The sequence below is a fragment of the Alnus glutinosa genome, chromosome 4, assembly GCF_958979055.1.
Source record: "Alnus glutinosa chromosome 4, dhAlnGlut1.1, whole genome shotgun sequence".
NCBI lineage: Eukaryota > Viridiplantae > Streptophyta > Magnoliopsida > Fagales > Betulaceae > Alnus > Alnus glutinosa.
In genome coordinates, this window is record NC_084889.1 from 9,320,845 (window position 1) to 9,339,972 (window position 19,128).

At 37.3% G+C, this 19,128-nt stretch overlaps 3 protein-coding genes across 4 annotated transcripts; 1 reads left to right on the forward strand and 2 right to left on the reverse strand.

Annotated features, from left to right (window-relative positions):
- Positions 1-4,314: 4,314 nt before the first annotated feature.
- On the reverse strand, positions 4,315-8,608 carry LOC133866478 (cytochrome P450 CYP72A616-like). The gene is made up of 5 exons (XM_062303018.1): positions 8,166-8,608; positions 7,841-8,061; positions 7,400-7,644; positions 6,065-6,434; positions 4,315-4,827 (listed from the first exon to the last, which is right to left on the reverse strand). The coding sequence occupies exons 1-5, from the start codon at positions 8,446-8,448 to the stop codon at positions 4,402-4,404; spliced, it is 1,545 nt and encodes a 514-aa protein (XP_062159002.1). The 5' UTR covers positions 8,449-8,608; the 3' UTR covers positions 4,315-4,401.
- Positions 8,609-9,768: 1,160 nt separating this feature from the next.
- LOC133865797 (THO complex subunit 5A) lies at positions 9,769-17,684 on the reverse strand. 2 transcript variants are annotated; one of them, XR_009899812.1, is made up of 9 exons: positions 17,322-17,684; positions 16,413-16,703; positions 14,805-15,141; positions 13,473-13,810; positions 13,072-13,331; positions 12,143-12,746; positions 11,928-12,062; positions 11,146-11,501; positions 9,769-10,731 (listed from the first exon to the last, which is right to left on the reverse strand). XR_009899812.1 is itself a non-coding variant. In XM_062302273.1 (8 exons), the coding sequence occupies exons 1-8, from the start codon at positions 17,562-17,564 to the stop codon at positions 11,235-11,237; spliced, it is 2,475 nt and encodes an 824-aa protein (XP_062158257.1). In that variant the 5' UTR covers positions 17,565-17,684; the 3' UTR covers positions 10,958-11,234. The 2 variants fall into 2 exon arrangements, 1 of the variants encoding a protein (XP_062158257.1); XM_062302273.1 differs by lacking the exon at positions 9,769-10,731 and having other exon boundaries at positions 10,958-11,501.
- Positions 10,173-10,586, forward strand: LOC133866105 (E3 ubiquitin-protein ligase RING1-like). The gene has a single exon (XM_062302662.1). It carries the CDS (start codon positions 10,173-10,175, stop codon positions 10,584-10,586), a length of 414 nt encoding a protein of 137 aa, XP_062158646.1.
- Positions 17,685-19,128: the final 1,444 nt, after the last annotated feature.

A 19,128-nucleotide genomic window follows, 5' to 3' on the forward strand; every position in this document is an offset into this window, starting at 1 on the left:
TGAACCTTCATTTGGAACCTACAACAACAATCAGAAGGAGATTATAGTCGAAAATGTACTGTCATAGTCCATGAGTAATTCTATAAGTCACTCTTTTGTCACTCTTGTATCTATTCAAGAATGATGTGGCTTTTAAAATCACAACTTAATCAGAATTTAATAATGATTAATCACAATCTTAATGATGATTTTAAAAGTCACATTATTTTTAGAATGATACAAGAGTAACAAAAGAGTGACTTCTAGCATTACTCATAGTCCACAAAAGGGACTGCAGAAAAGAGGCACCAACCCAAATTCAATTACAAAAAATAAGAACAATATAATTAAAAGTTGGGAAACAGCAACCCACAAAACAAACAAGCGCAAATTACAACATCAACGGCAAAAAAAAATATTAAAAATAAAATAAATAATAATAATAATAATACAAGGAAATTAAAAAAGCAGTAAAAAAACTCATTGAGCAACGGCTTAAACAGAGAACGGTATGGAGGAAAACCAGCGGAGGAGTTTCTAGCAGCAGCTCAGAGAACATACAACAGCATGTGTGATTCACGCGCTTGTGTGTGAGATTGACACAAGTGAGTGAGGACCACGCAGTGGCGCATGGTGGCCAGAATGAGACAGTGGCCACATCGGTGGAAAGCTGAGAGGCTGGAAAAGGTAATGGTGTGGCGTGTCTAAACAAAAGATGAACGGATAATGATAGATTTGATTTCAGGAGAAGCAAATTTGAGAACTACCGTAAATCAATGAACAACACGTTTGGTGGGGGTGAAAAACGGCCAAAGGGGGGCGACCAGGCAAAGCGAAATGGTCAGGGGAAGGAAGAATAATGACACCGCTACTAAGGGTTGAAAAAGAAGGAAAATGAAGAAGACCGATGACAGAGAGGGGAGAGGAAATGATCGCACTAGGCAGAGGGGAAGCGGGGAGAAGGAAGAAAGCAAAGTCTCTCCCTTCTCCACTAGGAAGAACAGCACAAAGGCAAAAGAAAATCCTCACGGAGGAGGTGGTGGTTTGCATAAGAAAATAAAGAAGGCTTCAAAATCAGAGAGAACTAGTTTTCGAATTCTTTTCTCTTCACCTTCTCAAAACCCCAAGACAAAGAATTCTCAACAAAAATATCGGAAACATCAAATCATGGCTCCAAGGCTCAACACTCTCAATTTCCTGTATGCCTAATCTATGCAAGGTAGGCGCTCGATTCAACAATACGGGGTGCCCTTGCATAACTTCCTATACCTAGAAGACAAACAAACTTCAAGCGACAAACTCGAATGCACCAAAACATACCATCTTTTAACTCTTTTATTTTATTTTATTTTATAATCCGAGCTCGTACCATTCCAACCTGATCTTCCACACATACTTTTGGTGCAAAATCTTCAAAAAAAAAAAAAAAAATGGAAAAGGAGAATAAATTGCCCTAAGGCTTGTTACTATGTGATTTCCTTAAGACATCATTGCCTCCTATTCTATTCAATTGATATGTAATGGGTTACAAAAAGTACACATCCAGAATATAATGGAGTACAGAAATATTCTAATGTTTGATTACGTTTTACAAAAAATGAAATCAAACCAGAGCACCTTCAAATAAATTTTAGGGTTAAATATCTTATTGGTACCTGAGTTTTACGTGATTTTAAATTTAGTACCTCAGTTTTGTTTTATATCATAGGTGGTACCTGAATTAAGGGTAAAAACCCATTTGGTACTTCTGTTAAATTTTCCGTCCGAATTTTAACGTCTCGCCACGTGTCAACCGCTGAGGTTGACACGTGGCACTACATAAAAAAAATAAAAAATAAAAAATTGAAATCTTTAAAAAATGATAAAAAATAATAAAATTTTAAAAAAGAAAATTAAAAAAAGAAAAAAGAAGAGGGGTGGCTGAGCCACCCCCCTTGGCCACCATGGGGGTGGCCGGCCACCCCCATTTTGGCCAAGGAGGTGGCCCAGCCACCCCCTTGGCCGGTCTGGCCGGTCTGGGGTGGCCGAACCACCCCCTATGGGGTGGTTCGGCCACCCCACAGTTAAAAAAAAAAAATTGAGGGTTTGCCCTTGGGGGTGGCCAAACCACCCTCTAGGGCCACGGGGGTGGTTCGGCCACCCCCACACAGGCCGGCCTGGGGTGGCCGAACCACCCCCGTGGCCCATGGGGGTGGTTCGGCCACCCCACAATTGAAAAAAAAAAAAAAAAAAAATTTGAAGGGTTTTGGCCCTAGGGGGTGGCCGAACCACCCCTTAGGGCCGGACTGGGGGTGGCCGAACCACCCCCGTGGCCCTAGAGGGTGGTTCGGCCACCCCCAAGGGCAAACCCTCAATTTTTTTTTGATGGGTTTTGGCCCTAGGGGGTGGCCGAACCACCCCCGTGGCCCTAGGGGGTGGTTCGGCCACCCCTTAGGGCCAAAACCCTTCAAAAAAATTTTTTTTTTTTTTTTTTAACTGTGGGGTGGCCGAACCACCCCATATAGGTGGTTCGGCCACCCCAGACCGGTCAAGGGGGTGGCTCAGCCACCCCTCTTCTTTTTTCTTTTTTTAATTTTCTTTTTTAAAATTTTATTATTTTTAATCATTTTTTAAAGATTTCAATTTTTTATTTTTAATTTTTTTTTTTATGTAGTGCCACGTGTCAACCTCAGCGGTTGACACGTGGCGAGACGTTAAAATTCAGACGGAAAATCTAACAGAGGTACCAAATGGGTTTTTACCCTTAATTCAGGTACTACCTATGATACAAAACAAAACTGAAGTACTAAATTTAAAATCACGTAAAACTCAGGTACCAATAGGGTATTTAACCCTAAATTTTAACTAATATAAAAGGCTTTTAAGAGAGATAACAGAAAGAAAAACTTGAATTATTAATTTTGTCAGTAAATGTGTGTTATTTATAGATGGAAAAAGTGCTAGTGACTTCTGCTTTATGAGGCATAGTCTCCAGCCGATTGAGCTATCCTTTGGGGGACTGCACTTGCTTAGTTTTTTTCTTTCTTGAAAAAACACCTGCTTAGTTTTATACCTGAAGTTGAAGAGAGGAAGACAACGTCGGAATTAGGAATATGCATTGAGGTTGGAAATGTCCAACCTCCTTGGTCATTGGTTGAGAGGGGACAGAAATTGGGAGAGTATAATAAAAAAGAAAAAAAAATAATAATTAGCAAATTAATAGAATATAGGATTTTTTATAGCATTCACGGAGCTTTGCATTAACAAATGACTCTTTGACCTTTATTTATTTATAATATTTACAAGCTGAGACTTGAGAGTTTACAATAATAATAATAATATATAAGAAGAGAAATTTGTAAATGAAAAGCATCTCAAGGAATATTATTTAATTAAAGCATCTTAATGGACAAGGGCATAATTTCTTCAACAAATGAAATTTTCTTGAAAGGGCCAATTCAATCCATGAAGATGCATTGGATGGTTATCGGCATTCCCTATATTCGTCCCTTGGAACACCATCTCAACTTTTTTTTTAACCGTAATCTATCATCCTCACCTTTGTTCCTTGGCTTGGAACTGAATATTCGTCCTCCGAAACTCCTGTGTAGTTAAAAGCAAGGGTTAAATAGTGTAATGGTATTTGTGGTTTTATTTTTTTATTTTTATTTTTTGTTTCTTGTGTTTCATTTTTTATAACAGTTGGTACATTTGCTATGAGAAAAATACGGAAATAGTACATCTGTCCAAAAACTAACGGTTGTCTACGTCAGCGCCATGTAACCCACTTAAAAATGCGACACATGTTCAAATGCCACGTAAGTCGCCACATCAGCATTGACTTGGCTGCCACATTTTTTTTTTTTTAAGGCTTAAAAAAAATGAAAAAATCATTAGGTCTTTTGGGCAAGACGGAGGTGGCTGAGCCACCCTAATGGTCAAACCCCCTAATATATTTAACAGTAATAAAGGGGAGTGGCATTCGAGTTCAACAATAGGGATAAGGTCCCAAGGTTGAATCTCAAAATGAGAAGTGTTTGGTTTATCATCTCATCAGCTTGGGTTCTACTATTGTCCTCGACGGGACTGGACAGTAAAACTATGGCTTTATTGGACTTGAGAGAGCGTCAGTAACTTTCCTCCGTCTAAGCCCCTCCTGTTCAATTGCCCAACGGACAAAAAAAACTCTAGATCTAATGTTATGTTGTGCGATTCCAAAGAACATTTCCTCGTTCATCACTGAATTTACTATACGGAGAAGATATGTCTTGCCGTATTCGACTGGTAGACTATACGTCGGAATGAAAGTACGCACCTCAAAAGCCTTTAATATATAATCAGAAGTATACTCCTATAGAAAACTCAAAAACAGCACATTAAAAGCTTAATTAAACTCCTTTAATATCGGAAATTCCATGCTTAGAACACAATCAAACATGCATCTTAGATTCTGTGCAGTATAATCGGAGCACCATGCTGTGGCTTAAGAGTAATGAAAGTACGAGGAGCGTGAGTATAAGATGGTGAGAGTTGAAAAGAAAAATGTCGAAGAATCATAGCCAGAGCCATCTTTGCTTCTATCATGGCGAAATTTTGGCCAAGACATATTCTGGGACCCCAACCAAATGGATAGAACGCTATTTGATCCTTTGATGCTTTCGAAATGCCTTGAGAAAATCTCTCAGGATTGAATTTCTCAACATCTTCGCCCCAATAATTTGGATCATTATGTAGAAGCAGCACTGGTAATGCTAAGTCAACCCCGGCCGGGATCGTTAGGCCTCCTATATTCGTCTTCCGGCGGGTATGCCGGTAGAGAGAAGCTAGAGGCGGGTATAATCGAAGGACTTCATACAATATCATTGGTACCTGCAAATAATTAGTTAAACAAATTATATTTAGTCATAAATTAAGAAAAATTGGTCGTTTTTGTTACAAGAATTTGTAAGAGATCTGGTCACTTTCCTCTTATCAATAGGAAAATTAAAGAAGGCCACCTTACTATAGAGTAGTTCAAAGAACTCTAACTGTCCTAACAAAAAACCCAAGCGTTTGATAAATTAACTTAGCGATAATTTCATTAAATTTTCAGTGTCTTTAAATAGATACTTACAATAAGATAAAGATAGAAAATACCCATCTAATTTTAAAATAAAACTAATCTTAATCCTAATTGTTAACCAATGATCCTTATTAAATAAAATTCTACGTCTACTCTAACACAAATTTTAATCCCCTCTTAACTCCATCCGTAACAGTTTTTTACATGAATGAGAAGAGAGAACTAAGTAAAAAAATAAAAAAAATAAAAAAGAAAAATAAAAAGAAGAAGAAGAAGAAGAAGAAAAAAAAAAAAATAGGGGGAATGGTGAAGTTTTTGAGGGAGAAAGTAGGAGAGCTGTTTTCAAATTTAGAAATTTTCTTGTTTAAATCATTAGATTATTGCACTAACCTCTTGTAAAGCCAATTCTTTCGTTTAAAGACTTAAAGGTGCGTTTGGGATTGTGATTTCGTAGACAATAAGTGCGATTTTAAACCAAATCGCAGAATATAAATCGTTTGGAAACTGTGTTTTTAAAAATTACGATTTGAAAACGCAAAAAATCTGCCTTTTCAAATAGCAAGTAAGATGATTTTTTTTGAAACTGCAGAATTTTAAAGACTAATTTGCGATTTTAAAGGCAAAATTGTGATTTTGCCAAACGCGTAATTACGTTTTTAAAAATCACTTTTTTCAAATCGCACATTTTAAAATCGTTATTTTAAATCGCACTTTTTGAAATCGCAGACCCAAACGGACCAAGATCCGTTTGAGTTTGCGATTTGAAAACGTAGTGAAACATTTGGCGTTTAAAATCGTAGTTTAGTCTCTAAAATTGTGCATTAAAAAAAAAAAAAAAAAAACCTATTTTCTGCACAATTTTTTAAAAACGCAATTCTAAACGATTCATTTTTTAAAATGTGATTTAAAACCGCACTTTTTATCGACGAAATCGCAATCTCAAACGCACCCTTAATTGATAGATAGAATTGTACGTATATATAAGAAATTTTGAAACAGAAGGAAATCTCAGAAAGAAAAGGTTTTCAAAAGAAATTAACTTACAATCTTGAGTTGATTGATGGCTTCGAAATCAAGTGTTCTGTCGGCACAGACGTGTAGCAGCTCGTCCCTGGCCTTTTCTTGCCAATCGGGATGCATAGATAAAACAATGAGTGTCCATGTGAGCAAGGTGGCGGTGGTCTCTTGGCCGGCGAAGTAGAACAACTTGCACTCCTCCATAACATCTTCAGTTGTCAGACCATTTTGATCGGAATCTTCTTTGCATTGCAATAATAGGCCTAGTAAATCGTTGTTATTGCCTGAATCTCCATTTCGCATGCCTTCCTCTTTCCTGCGGATCATTTCCCCTAGTATTGCATTGATCTCCTTCACCATATTATATCTCCTCTTGTTCTTCTTAGTGGGAATGAACCTGAACAAATTATTAGCATTTCTAATTATGTTTACTTAAGAATTAAAACTAGGACTTAGATACCATTAATTTCGCTTTTAATTACATGTGTTTTAAATTTCAATTTCCATCGATCTTAAATTATTTCTCATTTTAATCTAACGCCCTTTAATGTTTTAATATTTTACTTTAACCCTCCTGAACTTTCATCATATTTGCAATTAACCCCTAAACTTCAAAAACTCTCAATTTAACGTATTCATCTTTTAATTTTTTTCAATTTCACCCATCTGATAGGTTTTTCGTTAAACCCTAACGGATGGGTGTCAAAATTCCTAAAATACTCATTTTTCTTTTTTAGGAAAAATAAGAAGAAGAAAAATTACAAGGATTTAGGCATTGGTCAAGATTTAAAGAAATTTACAAAAATACCTATGCCTGAATCTTTGATTTAGTTTTATTTTTTTTATAAAAAAAAAAAAAAAAAAAAAAAAAAAAAAAAAAAAGAGATATTTTGAAAATTTCAACATAATTTAACAGAAAATCTTAACGAATAAGTGAAATTGAAAGATGGTTAAATTGAGCGATTTTGAAGTTTTGAGAGGTCTTTGCAAAAGATCGAGGCCACAATTCAAGAAGGTTAAGTGAAGTTTTCCCTAATATTAATTTTAAAAACTAAAATGAAAAAAATGATAGTTCAAGGATGAAATTAAAATCTAACACTTAATAATGTACTAAAATCGTATATCATATATGTTTGACATCTTCAAAGCTTAATTAAATTATTAAATCTTTAGGCTCTTATTTAATCCCTGAATTATTGGCTATGGGGCCATTCAAATGCCCCTCCAATCGGTAGGCACCGCAAATCATTTTCAAAATTGGTAAACAGCTGATGTAGGCCTTGAAAATGTCAAAATTTGGTTGATTTAGAGGCTTAATTAGAATAAAAAGCCTAATAATTGGCATTAATTATAATATTGCACCTGAAACCTGGGATGTAAATCTTTTGAAAGGATTCATGCACCAATTTAGTGAGCTCTTTCAGAAGTTCAAATATCCTTTTGCCCTCTTCAAAGCTGCTTCCAAAGGCTGTCCGGGCGATGGCATCACTGGCAAGATTTTGGAGCTCTGGTGCAACATCTATTTCACGTGATCCTTGAGGACTAATCAATTCCTTCCATCGATCAATCAGCCCCAAACAACTGGTTTCAAATGCTGGCACCATTCTCTGTTTAATCAGTGCAACAATTAGTAAAAGTTTAAAGTGAAGGACCGATTTGATGATTTCAATTAATCCAACAATTGGAGCAAATCTATCATATTATTCGATATTTACTAAACAATAATCTATCGTCTAACCCGTTAATTTCGTATTAAGTTCATGTCACATGTTGGGTTTGGATTGTGTCGATGAATGGAGGTACCTTTAACTTCTCAAGGTGGAAAGCAGGTGTAATAAGCCTTCTGTGCTTGGCCCATCGCTCTCCTTCCAAATTTGAGAGCCCCAGATTTAGCATACCCGCAAGAGGGTTCAGTGGCGTCTTTACAAGATGACCCTTCTTATCTCCTAATATCAGCCTCATTAACTCTGGGTCTCCTACCATCAATCTTGGTCTTGTTCCATCCCAAGATAGAGATACTTTTCCTACGTACGTACAGAAAATTTGTTAAGAACATGGAAGCTAGCATTAGAATGAATTCAGTGCTAGCTAGCTACTTGTAGGATAGTGAACTTGTTTAATTAATTACCATATTTTTGTACCAGTTGATGAAAGAATGGTGAGACACGTGGCAAAATCTGGTGGTCTAGGGTGGTAATCGGTTTGGACCATGCTTCCCTGTTGCACTCCTGAATCTCTTTCACATCACCATACAAAAGCTTGTAAGAAGTTCCTCTGATCCCTTGCTGCCTCAATTGCTTCTCAAGGCTTTTGGGTCTCCACCAAATCACATAAACAACTCCGATAACGGGATAAAGAATGAGTAGAGCAGAAGAGATTGCCAGCAGTTTGAAAATGTAAAATTCTTCCATCTTTTTTAGCTTGGAAAAGCTTTTGTTCAGAGCAGTATCGGCCGGTGGCCGGATTGGAGGATATTTATCAGGGCTAATGACTTTGCCCGTCCCAAAAGAAAGAAGAAATAATTATTGGAACCACTCGTGACCTCGTCCTTCTTGTTCTTTAGCTTGGTGATTGGAACCCTTCATCGACTCAAACTCAACCTTTTTCGATTAAAATTTTTGGATCTGACATCATCTTTTTTCCTTTTATATGAATAAATAGATTTACCAGATTATAATAATTGATATGGCTTGGGATTTGCTTGTGTGTATATATGTGGTAATTAAATAAAATAATTGGTATTCAATCGCTTGACTCTGATAATGTGATTAAGGATTCCAAGAGAATCACAACTTAGAAAAGTTGGTCTATGAACAGCTTCCCAATAACAAGGCCAAGAGAAATCCGAACACTAATTAAACAAACTTCGATCTTTGATGAAACAACCTTCTTAATCAGTCTCGGTGATTATTTTATAATACAAACTTTCCATAATTAATCCAAATTGTCACGAAGAAAATGATATTCAACAACAATTTGCTTATGTAAATTAACATGGTATACTGAATTCTGACTTGGTAATACTAGAATATTTTGCAAACAGAAGAGTTGATGAGGTGTACGAAGAGTATCAAGAGGATCCGTACGACTAACGTGAATAAAATTCACGTGAATATTATTTAGCGACATTTTTAGTATGTTTATTTTGATATCAAACTTGCATACTTTCTACCAGTATGAAATGCTTTGCTATAAATGTTGTAGACTCTACATTTTGTGCAAAAATTGAATATGTAAGAAATGAATGATTGTGTGATTTTGGATCTAAAGGTTAAAAGTGACCAATGTAAACATATACGAATGATAGTCAAGCCTTGCGGCATCCCTAATTGTGTGGATTATACAGGGTCGAATTTAGTCAAACAACTAGAGGTGGTTGGTAATTGTGCCTCACCAAAGTATCGGTGTTGTACCTGAAGTTCCAGGGAACGCGCAAATCTCACTTTAAGAGTACAAATAGACCATATGAATGATAATTATTAGTAGCTCTAACTTTAAACTACAAAAATAAATTATATTTTATCCAGCTACCATTGTTTCTCACTCTCGTAATTAAATTAACGAAATTTTGTCGCTTAAATTAAAATAGATTAAAAAAGGCACAACTTGGCGGACTAAGCCGACTAAGAGTTTGTTTGATGTATTTCTAGGTGAGAGGCCCATTAGTCATCCCACCACCTTAAAACACGTAAATATAAAGACGAATGGGTCAGTATTTCTAAGTCGCGCCCTTCAGAAAAATTCGTCCAGTAGCTTTTTTCTCATTTTGTAGGCTGAGAATCAAGTTGTCCAAGAACTACAATTTCGCAATGATTTCTTTCCACAATCTTACACGCTTCTTCGCAAATACCAAATCACTAATAGCATCCACCGCTCGATGTTGTCGTAGGAGCAAATACCGATACAGGTGCAAGGTTTGGCAGCAACGACGATACCTTGCCAAACGAGGACAACTGCATGCATGCGAGCGACAATCAGTGCTTCCACATCCGAGTCTGCTATGTTTCCTTTGACGTGCTCGATAGCCTGAACTCGGAAGAGGTCTATCGCGTGGTTTAAGAAATGAAGCGGAAACTATTTGAAACAGAGTTCCATGTAGGACGTAGTAAACAAAGAGTCCCAAGACGATACCAAAATGACTGGCTTGACGCCATCGCGCACGGTGCACATAGGCATGGCTGTTCAGGTTATACGGTGGTGGCAAAGACGAACACTATACGCGTACACGGACGAGGAGGATGAGGAAAAAGAAGAAGAGCGAGCGATAATGCAAGAGTCGATTGAAGAGAATAATGTGTTTAAGGGTGTAAGCGCGAGGGCCGAGTTGAATGAGGCATTGGAGGCAGTGACGTTGAAAAGCTGTGTGGAGTCGGTGGCGTCATGTTGTATGGTGTGCTTTGACGAGTTTTCCGATTGTTTGGAGGTGGCAGATCAGCTTATACGTATGCCATGTCAGCATGTGTATCACAAAGATTGTATTGTCCGCTGGCTGAAGGACAGTCACTTGTGCCGGCTGTGCCGCTTTCCCATGCCACACTCTACGTCTTGATTCATTTCTTCACCCAAACCAATACGACGAAGTTTCATCAGCCTGTCTCAGTGGCATAAAAATGTCTAGAGAGCTCCTAACTCGATCGGCTCAGGTCGGTTTCAGTTTTTTTCTTTTTTTGGGTGGCCGGGTACCTACAAAAGACCTGTACGAACAATTTGAAGAATTGCATTAATTTTTGTTCTGGTAGTGTTCTGTTCGAATTTATTTCGAGAATTACAATAACATTGAAACGAAGCTTCTGTTTCTATTGTTTAAAAAGAAAGTTTTTGAGTATTTTTTCAACTTCAGAATTTAAACAATATAAACACACATTAGAAAACGGTGCGATTCAATTTTGTAAACTGAATTTAATTTACCAAAAACCAAAGGAAGGAAAGTTTCTCATATATCATAATCAGAACCAACTGTGGCGTAATTCACATCTATATTTGTTACATAATTATTTGGATGGACAAGATAATTTGAGTTTTCTCAACACGCTTAAAAAGCCAATTTTTTAAGAAAAGGAATAACTTATGAGCAACCAAATGAATGGAAAGTAAACCAAGAACGATACCACATTCAGCTGACTTATTACGATCGCGCGTCGAGAATAGAAACCTCGTGGCTTACAGGCAGTGCCTCCAGATCCCAAATAGAAACCTCCTAGTAAGGATAGCCATGAGTGCATCCAATATCCTTCCATGATATCATCTTCCTACGATCCCTTCCTCTAAATGATCTGGCAAGAAGCCTGCCACTGACGGGATTAGACAAACCAACATCAACCACAGACGTACTGTTTCTCTTTTCAGAGGATGGGAATGTCTCATCCATGTAGTAGTCAAGCAACATTGCAAGACAACGAACTTGATGAGACAAAATATAATTTCCTTGATCCGCAGGTAGCATCTTTAATATGTGAAGATTGACCTACAAGATGCAAATGCATAAGGGAAACTTGTGATGACGTTTCATGACGGAAATATGTGGATTATCAATAAGCAAACAAGGTCAGTAATCATCAGAAAACTATTATGTACAAAAGAAATTGTCAGATAAACTCATTTTAGCTGTGCTTATCCTGAGAAAATGTTGGGAAGTCTACGCAACCAACTTTTTGAGTTCAGAGAGAGAAAAGCAGCAACTAGGTCATATACGCCAGAATAGAAGTTCTTCCACCAAAAGTTACTTCAAAACATGCACTTAATGTGATTTATGAAGTTAAGTGGAAGCTAATCAATTGCAATCACATTATAATCCTTCCACTGTGCTTCCATATTTTGAAGAATTAGTCCAATAAGCCACAGCATATTATTATCACTGACAATAGCTTTTCCCAAGACCTCAGATGCTTACCTCAGCTTCAATAGCGCAAAGTTCATTATGCCACTCCAAACCATCACTCTCAGAATGATTTTCTCCAGAAGATTTAGCGTGAAGACTCAATGCAAAATGAGGAGGCCTTAAAGGATATTCCATGCTGATCTTGATCTGCCACAATAGATTTTGATGTGAAGTGCCAAAATATTAATAAATGAACAAAATTCAAGGAAGTAACACATTTTAGTTACCTTGGCTTCTAACTTCCAAAGGCTCTTGTCAGTATCCGTGTTCTTGGTTAAAACAAGACAAAATTCCCTCACCCCATAATCCACCCATGACTCATTGTCCGTCTCATAATATTGAGTAAAAGCAGTATTTTCTACCTCAGGCTCAACATATGCAGGTGCATCCTGATCACTATCAGTATCCAATATCAGATCCAAATACTCATCAGGTTTCTTGAAACTTTGTGATTTTGCCACGCTGATTGGAGATCCAAGGCTTTTTGAAATTAAAGTAAGCTGCCTGGAATGCTCAAGATTAGATCCCTTTGAGCGATTAAGTTTAACATCACTATTGACAAATGCAGCAGGAACCAAAGATGGAAGCTCCCCATCTTCCCTTGTACCTTCTAGCTCTTCCTTTGAAGTACCAGGTTGTTCAATCATATCAGCATCTATAGATTCCCGAACTTGCTCTGTATCTATAATGGGCAAAGATAAAGCCTGAATGGGTGGGGGTCCTACAGGCGACCAACCATGCAAATTGCACAAAGGGTTATGCAAAGCCCAAGGAACACTTTCACAACTTAGAGCAGGCCACTTAAGCTTCATAAGCAAATCAAGCTGTGCCCTGTAAGCCAATAAGAATTCCAAACTTTCAACATAAGCACATCTTGAGAACTGACAAACAAGATATAGAGAGCCCCAATAAAAAAAGTTCCCTCATATAAAAGGCAGCAAACAAACAAGTTATAAACAAGCAAAGCAGATTGAAGTTCCTTAAATAACCAAAATATCAGCCACTATATATTATAAAAGATGCCAAGAAAAGTCCAACAAAGTGAAACAAAACCATAATTCTAAATTTAGATTTGACCACACTGATATCTCTCTCCTATTGAATTCTAGTTTTCCTTGATGATCCAGGATTCCAAACATACAAAGCAGCAACTCACACAAGAGCCAGCTGAGCCTTTTTCCGAGAGCGAATTCTTTGCACAACCGTCTGGACGCGGTTCTGCTGGCGATACAGTGAAAGACCAGATACAACAGCCTCACTTTTAGCTGTTTCACCACTTTGGGTTCCATGGCTAGTAAGCAATGGTGACACCTCTGGCAAAAAATCAATCCCTGCCAAATGCTGGGCCCACTTATATGGCCGTGATACTCTCCTTTCATCAAATGCAAGGGCATCACCAACACAGAGCTTGGCTGACTGCACCATTGTCCAGAACAATTGTTATTACAAATAAATAGAAAATGTAACAGGAAAAATGAAAGGGAAAAAAGAAGAAGATATAAAGCAGGCATATTGATAAATGACAATGACCAACACGAGTGAACAAAACATCCATACCTGGTGAGGAAGCTCAATGCCAGTGTCATCAGGGAATAAGTTGCATAAGATGTTATTCTCAGCTCTGTCATGGGACCCTTCAATCCCGACACATACCACATTCAACTTTAACAAGTATTCAAACTTCAGAGTGATCATTTTTGCAGACTTAGGATCAGAAATCCCATCATCATAAACATGAACGATGATTTTAAGTGGATGAACTTGATATACTCCATCCTGGTCAAGGCTCTCCTTGCTTGGAACCCTCTTTGGCCGCTTTCTCCTCCTTTGGCCATCATCTTCCTCATCGGGTGCATCATCCTCCAATCTAGAATTCTCTACACTGGTAGATATGCCTGAGTCATTAAACCCCATTAGTGTTCATTTTCCTTTCTTTCCTTTTTTTTTTTTTGGGGGGGGGGGGTGTTAATGGAAAAAGATAACAGTTGCCAATATTCTAATGTGAAACAGACATAAAACCAGTTTATTATACTGTTAGTTTCCAAAAAGAGTATAACCATATCAGATTGGATTGTTATCTCACAATACAAAAAGAGTCATTAAAAATAACTGAATTATTTAATAATCGATCAACTTAATTGGTCTAAGATGCACAAATTTAACGATACCAGATTCACAGAAAAGCAACTCCTCACAAGCATATGTAGAGTTGCATATAAAAGGAAACAACAATGCTTCTCACCATGATATTTCTATGATATAGGCTGTCAAGACCGGAAGATACTAAATAACTATCCGCCAAGTAGTTAGAGAATGAATAGCAATTACCAGTATCCTTATTTGACGGTACAAAAGGTTCAAAAAATAACTGAATTATTTAACAACCAATCAACTTAATTTGTGTCAGATGCATAATTCTAGTGATGCCACAATTACAAAAGGCATATATGGAGCCAGAGTCACATAAAGCATATATGGACCTGCATGCGCACATGCACACACATATATATACCATGGTGTGTGTGGACCAGAAAGCATTACATAACTATCCACTAAGTAGTTACAGAGTGAAAATGAATATCAAAGCCAGTGTCCTTATGTGACGATACAAAAGATTCATCTGAAAAAGAAAATGAATTATTTGATAATTGAACTTGATTTGTGTAAGATGCATATTTCTCTCAATACCAGAATCACAGAAAAAGCAACTCTGCACAAACACATATGGGCTTTTATATGGGAAAAAACAAATCGTTTTTTTTTTATATGAAAAAAAAAAAAAAGAGAGAGATTCTGACCATGATATATCAATTGTATAGGCTGTCAAGATCAGAAAACATTAAATAACTATCCACCAAGCGTTACAAAGCGAGAATGAATATCAATTACCAGTGTCCTTATTTGCTTGCTGGCGAGCAAAAGCTTGAGCATCTTTCACACTTCCTACAATCTCCAAATCGATATTTTCACCAAAAGCTTCCTTCTGTGCCAAGAACTCTGAGTAAATCACATAGAGAGAAGGTGGAAGCAACTCTGCCAAATGGTGCTGCTTAATTTTTTTCGTATGCAGAATCCCAAACTGGTTCTGTACCGGCAAGGATGCTTTCTTAAGAGACTTAAGATGTGAGGGTAGACTTGACAAGAATTTCTTGCGGTTTGCAATTGTATCCAAAAGTTTTTTCTTTTGTATTTCAAGTTTCTCTTGAAGTTTGCATAGCTCTTTTCGCTGCAAGAGATGTTAATGAATCAATAACCCCAACACCATAATAAATAAAAAAAGTGACAATAATGACAACAAGAACAGCAAGAATGAGAATGAACTCCAAATTTACTGCAAGAAACTTGAATTATTTTGGGATGAAGGAAAATAAATTTCCAAATCAAGCAGCAACATACTTGATTCAAATTACATGTTTAATGAAATGCACCATGCATCCACTAATTATATTCTACACATATCACATCTACTGGTAACATATGCATGTACCCTTACCACATCCATTAAGTACATCAAATATGTGTGATTTCACAGCTGTTTGAGTCCAAGTGTATATGTGTTAGGAAAAAAGAAAGCAAGCAAGCGCATGCTAGGAGAAGTCATCATTCTAGATGGACAATTTCCATACCTCTCAGTTTTTTCCAAAAGACTTCAGATCCTTAGCCAAAAGAGTGCTTCTATCCTTATTTTAAGATACATTAGGCATATTATAAAGTAGGATTATGCTAACACTCAAAGCTTCTCCCACGTCAAATGTTAAATTTGAAAACCCATACAAAAGTCGTGGGAGAATTATTCCATAAGCCATTTTAGAAAAGGGGAAAAAAGTTGCACATAAAGAACATATTAAGTCACATGGATTTTGATAGCAGGGAAGTGCCAAAATGAGTTCAAGTTAAAAACTTCAAAAAATAGATAATAATTCCCTTCCCAACCCTACGTCTATTAATAAGTAGCTCGAGAGATCGAAAGTCAGCCTTTGATTACCAACTAGTCTTAGGCCAAATACAGTGTATAAGCAGGACCTGCACTATGAGAAAATGTGCGAAAACCCATCATACTGTGATTGCTAGAATGCATTCCATAATTTCCCTGAAATTCACCAAAGGAAGAAAGAGAAATTCTCCTTTAAATAAAAACTTGTAAAGGGCTTCTCCACTTGTTGTCACTAAGTAGTTCTATTCATGGAAGTGAAGAACTAAGTTCAAGTAAAAAACTTAAAAAATTAGAATAACGCACAACTAGATTTTTGTAATATCTCATAAATCCCCTGTTAATACTGAAATGGAGGAATACTAAATGTTTCTAAAACTCCGATTACTTCTTTCTTATTCATAACCAAGATATTATAGGAGATGCTCAAAATTATTTCAAGTCTTAAACACCAATCCCAACAATTCCTAACTCAACCAACAAGCACTCTGATACAAACATGTTCTGGTGCAAAAATTATGACAAATTCTTGACAACAGCAACAAAATATAATGAGGAGTAAACACCTGGAACAGCTCAAATTGGAGCCTCTGCATCATCAGATTGTGCGCACTGTCATTGGACAACGTCTTGGCTTTAATCTCTTCAGGTGCATCACGGAAAAACTCTTCCTCAGATACCAGATCGATATCAGGATATTTTGACCTGAAATCTTTGCAAGCCTTTATTGCTTTAACATAGTGACTTTTTTCGTACATCAAATTGTGAAGCTGGAGGGTAGTGAAGTCCACCGGTGCCTTTGCACGCTCTGTTTCTGCTTTCACACGATCTTCTTCTAGCAAGATCGAACGGTTTGCCTGTGAGAGAACATTGTAAAGAATCATTTATAACAACCGCATTTCAACAGATTTCGCTCATAAAATAGTGATATTAGATGCTACTGTAAAAAATGGTCTTTTCTCCCAAAAAAGAAAAGAATTGTGAATTTTTTGCCAACCATATCCATGAAAACTAGGGTTTACAGAAACATCAGTAGGTGCCTTTTTTCTCCAAATAATTGTCGGTTCAGCCTTCTTTCTTTCTTTTTTTCTCGCATTTGTTTAATTTCCCATAGATATGTTGGTCATTCTACAATTTCAACCACCAAACCCTAATTACATTGACATGCAAAAAACAAGGATTTCCGAACTCCAGCAAGTAAGAAGAAACAAACAACTCGCACACAAGCTAAACAGTATCACTTCGAGTTTGACTCTAGACGTAACCCCTGCTAAATAAATCACATTTTATCCGGGTATCATTGTTTTCTCACTCGCATACACGTCATACTACTCTAGGTTGTACTTGAAGAAACTAACTCAATTCATTATTAATCAAATTAATGGAATTTTACCGCTTAAACTAAACAGATATAAAAAAAAAATAAATAAATAAAAAAATCATAAACCCTAGAGGGAGAGAGTAAATGAAGGGACCTGGCGGAGGGTGATGAAGTGAAGGAACATCTGAGTAACGAGCTCTCGGAGAAGAGATTTGGGGTGGCCTTCTTTCTTGACGGAGAGCATCTTGGCCACGATTTCCTCCACCGAGGCTTTGCTCTCTCGCAGCATTTCGTGCGCCGACTTCTCCACCTTGCGCTGTTGCGGTGCTGACAGCGGTTCTTCCTCGTCTACCACCATCGCTCCCTGGCCCCCCTCGTCAATCTCACCGTCTTCCATTGTTCCTTTGGCCAGAGTATAGGTGATGCCCGCGTATGCTCGGACCGTGTATGATACTTGATAGTTACAAGGTTGCCCTTCCAGGTTCAAACGCCTTTAACGGCGACGTTCCGAATGAAAATCACTTTTTGAAAGTTGAACTAAACGGCACCGGTTTGTAACAAACGAAATCCTGAACCCCCATATCTTTTATTCTAGATTTGCAGTTTGGACAAAGATATTTTCATTATCTACTGTTTTCAGATAGATTACATACTTTTAATTATGCAAGTTTCTTGAGGGTTTAAAAAAAAAAAAATTATGAAAGTTTATTTTGTTTCTTGTATTATCGTTGGGTAACTTAAAAGGTGGACAGAAAGCTCTCTTCCCTCTCCTGATCCAAGAAAACCTCTTCTCGGCCCTTGGTTGCCGGAGAGGAAGTGAATCTAGATGTGAAAATGTAGACAGATAATAACTACTCATATTTGCTATATGCACCTAATTGCTATTCACTATCCGCACATGCATGCGAATACGAATGCGGATATTGCTAATATAAAATTAATTTCACTAAAACGACATCATTTTGAATTTGGTAAATTTAAAACCTTTGTATTATGTTAGGTGTTTTTTCACTATCATCTCAAAGTCATACCTCATTGCATTTATTTTTTACTATTTTATTTAATAATCCAAATCTCAATTATTTTATGAGACAATTACCCTTTTATGATTGATAATCACGAATTATGTTATTTAAGCTTATATATAGTAATAACTGCATTATTTAATCTTGCATATAGATTTAGATAGTAATCCAAAACGCTCATTACCTCATATACAGATAGCGGATAATAAACGCATGTAATAACTGTGATAATTGCGTGGATGTGAATAGTAATTATATAATGTAAATGCGAACGCGGATGTCTAAAATTGATAACTGTATTTTGTGGATGTGGATGCAAATATTGTAAATAACCGCACCTGCATTTTCATCCCTAAATGAATCCTCCCCCTTCTCCTCTACTCTCCTTTTCCTCTTCGCCTCTCCCTTTCCTGCTTCTTCTAAAGCTATATCTACCTCCTTGGATGTCCTACCTGTCTCGTTGGAGACTATCTCCAACAAAACCGTTGGCTTGTTCTCCACCTCGAACCGTTTGTTTTTCACCTTCTCCATCCATCTTGACGCTACCATTTCCTCTCTTGATGTTTTTGGATCTGGTTTTTTCAAAATCAGATCTATCAACTTCAAGAAGTTCCACCCTCAAATGCTCCCCTCCATTGTGTTCTTGGGTCTCTCTGCTTCTAGCTGATGTCATACGTGTCGCTGTCCGGACATCACACACCGGAGCATGTCTCACATGCGCTTGCGAGTATATTTTACTCACAAGTGCGTGTTCCCTAGACATAGTCGAGTGGGCCTCTTTTCTTCGTCTTCCCCTGCTTTCCACTATTCTCACCCAGTCTTATGTGGTGGTTCCCGTCTCTCGACATCGACTTTCGGCATTTGGGCTTCACTTGCCCGCTCTCCTCGCCGCTTTACTATCTGTTGGTTTTTTTGTTTTATGCTTTACTATGATTG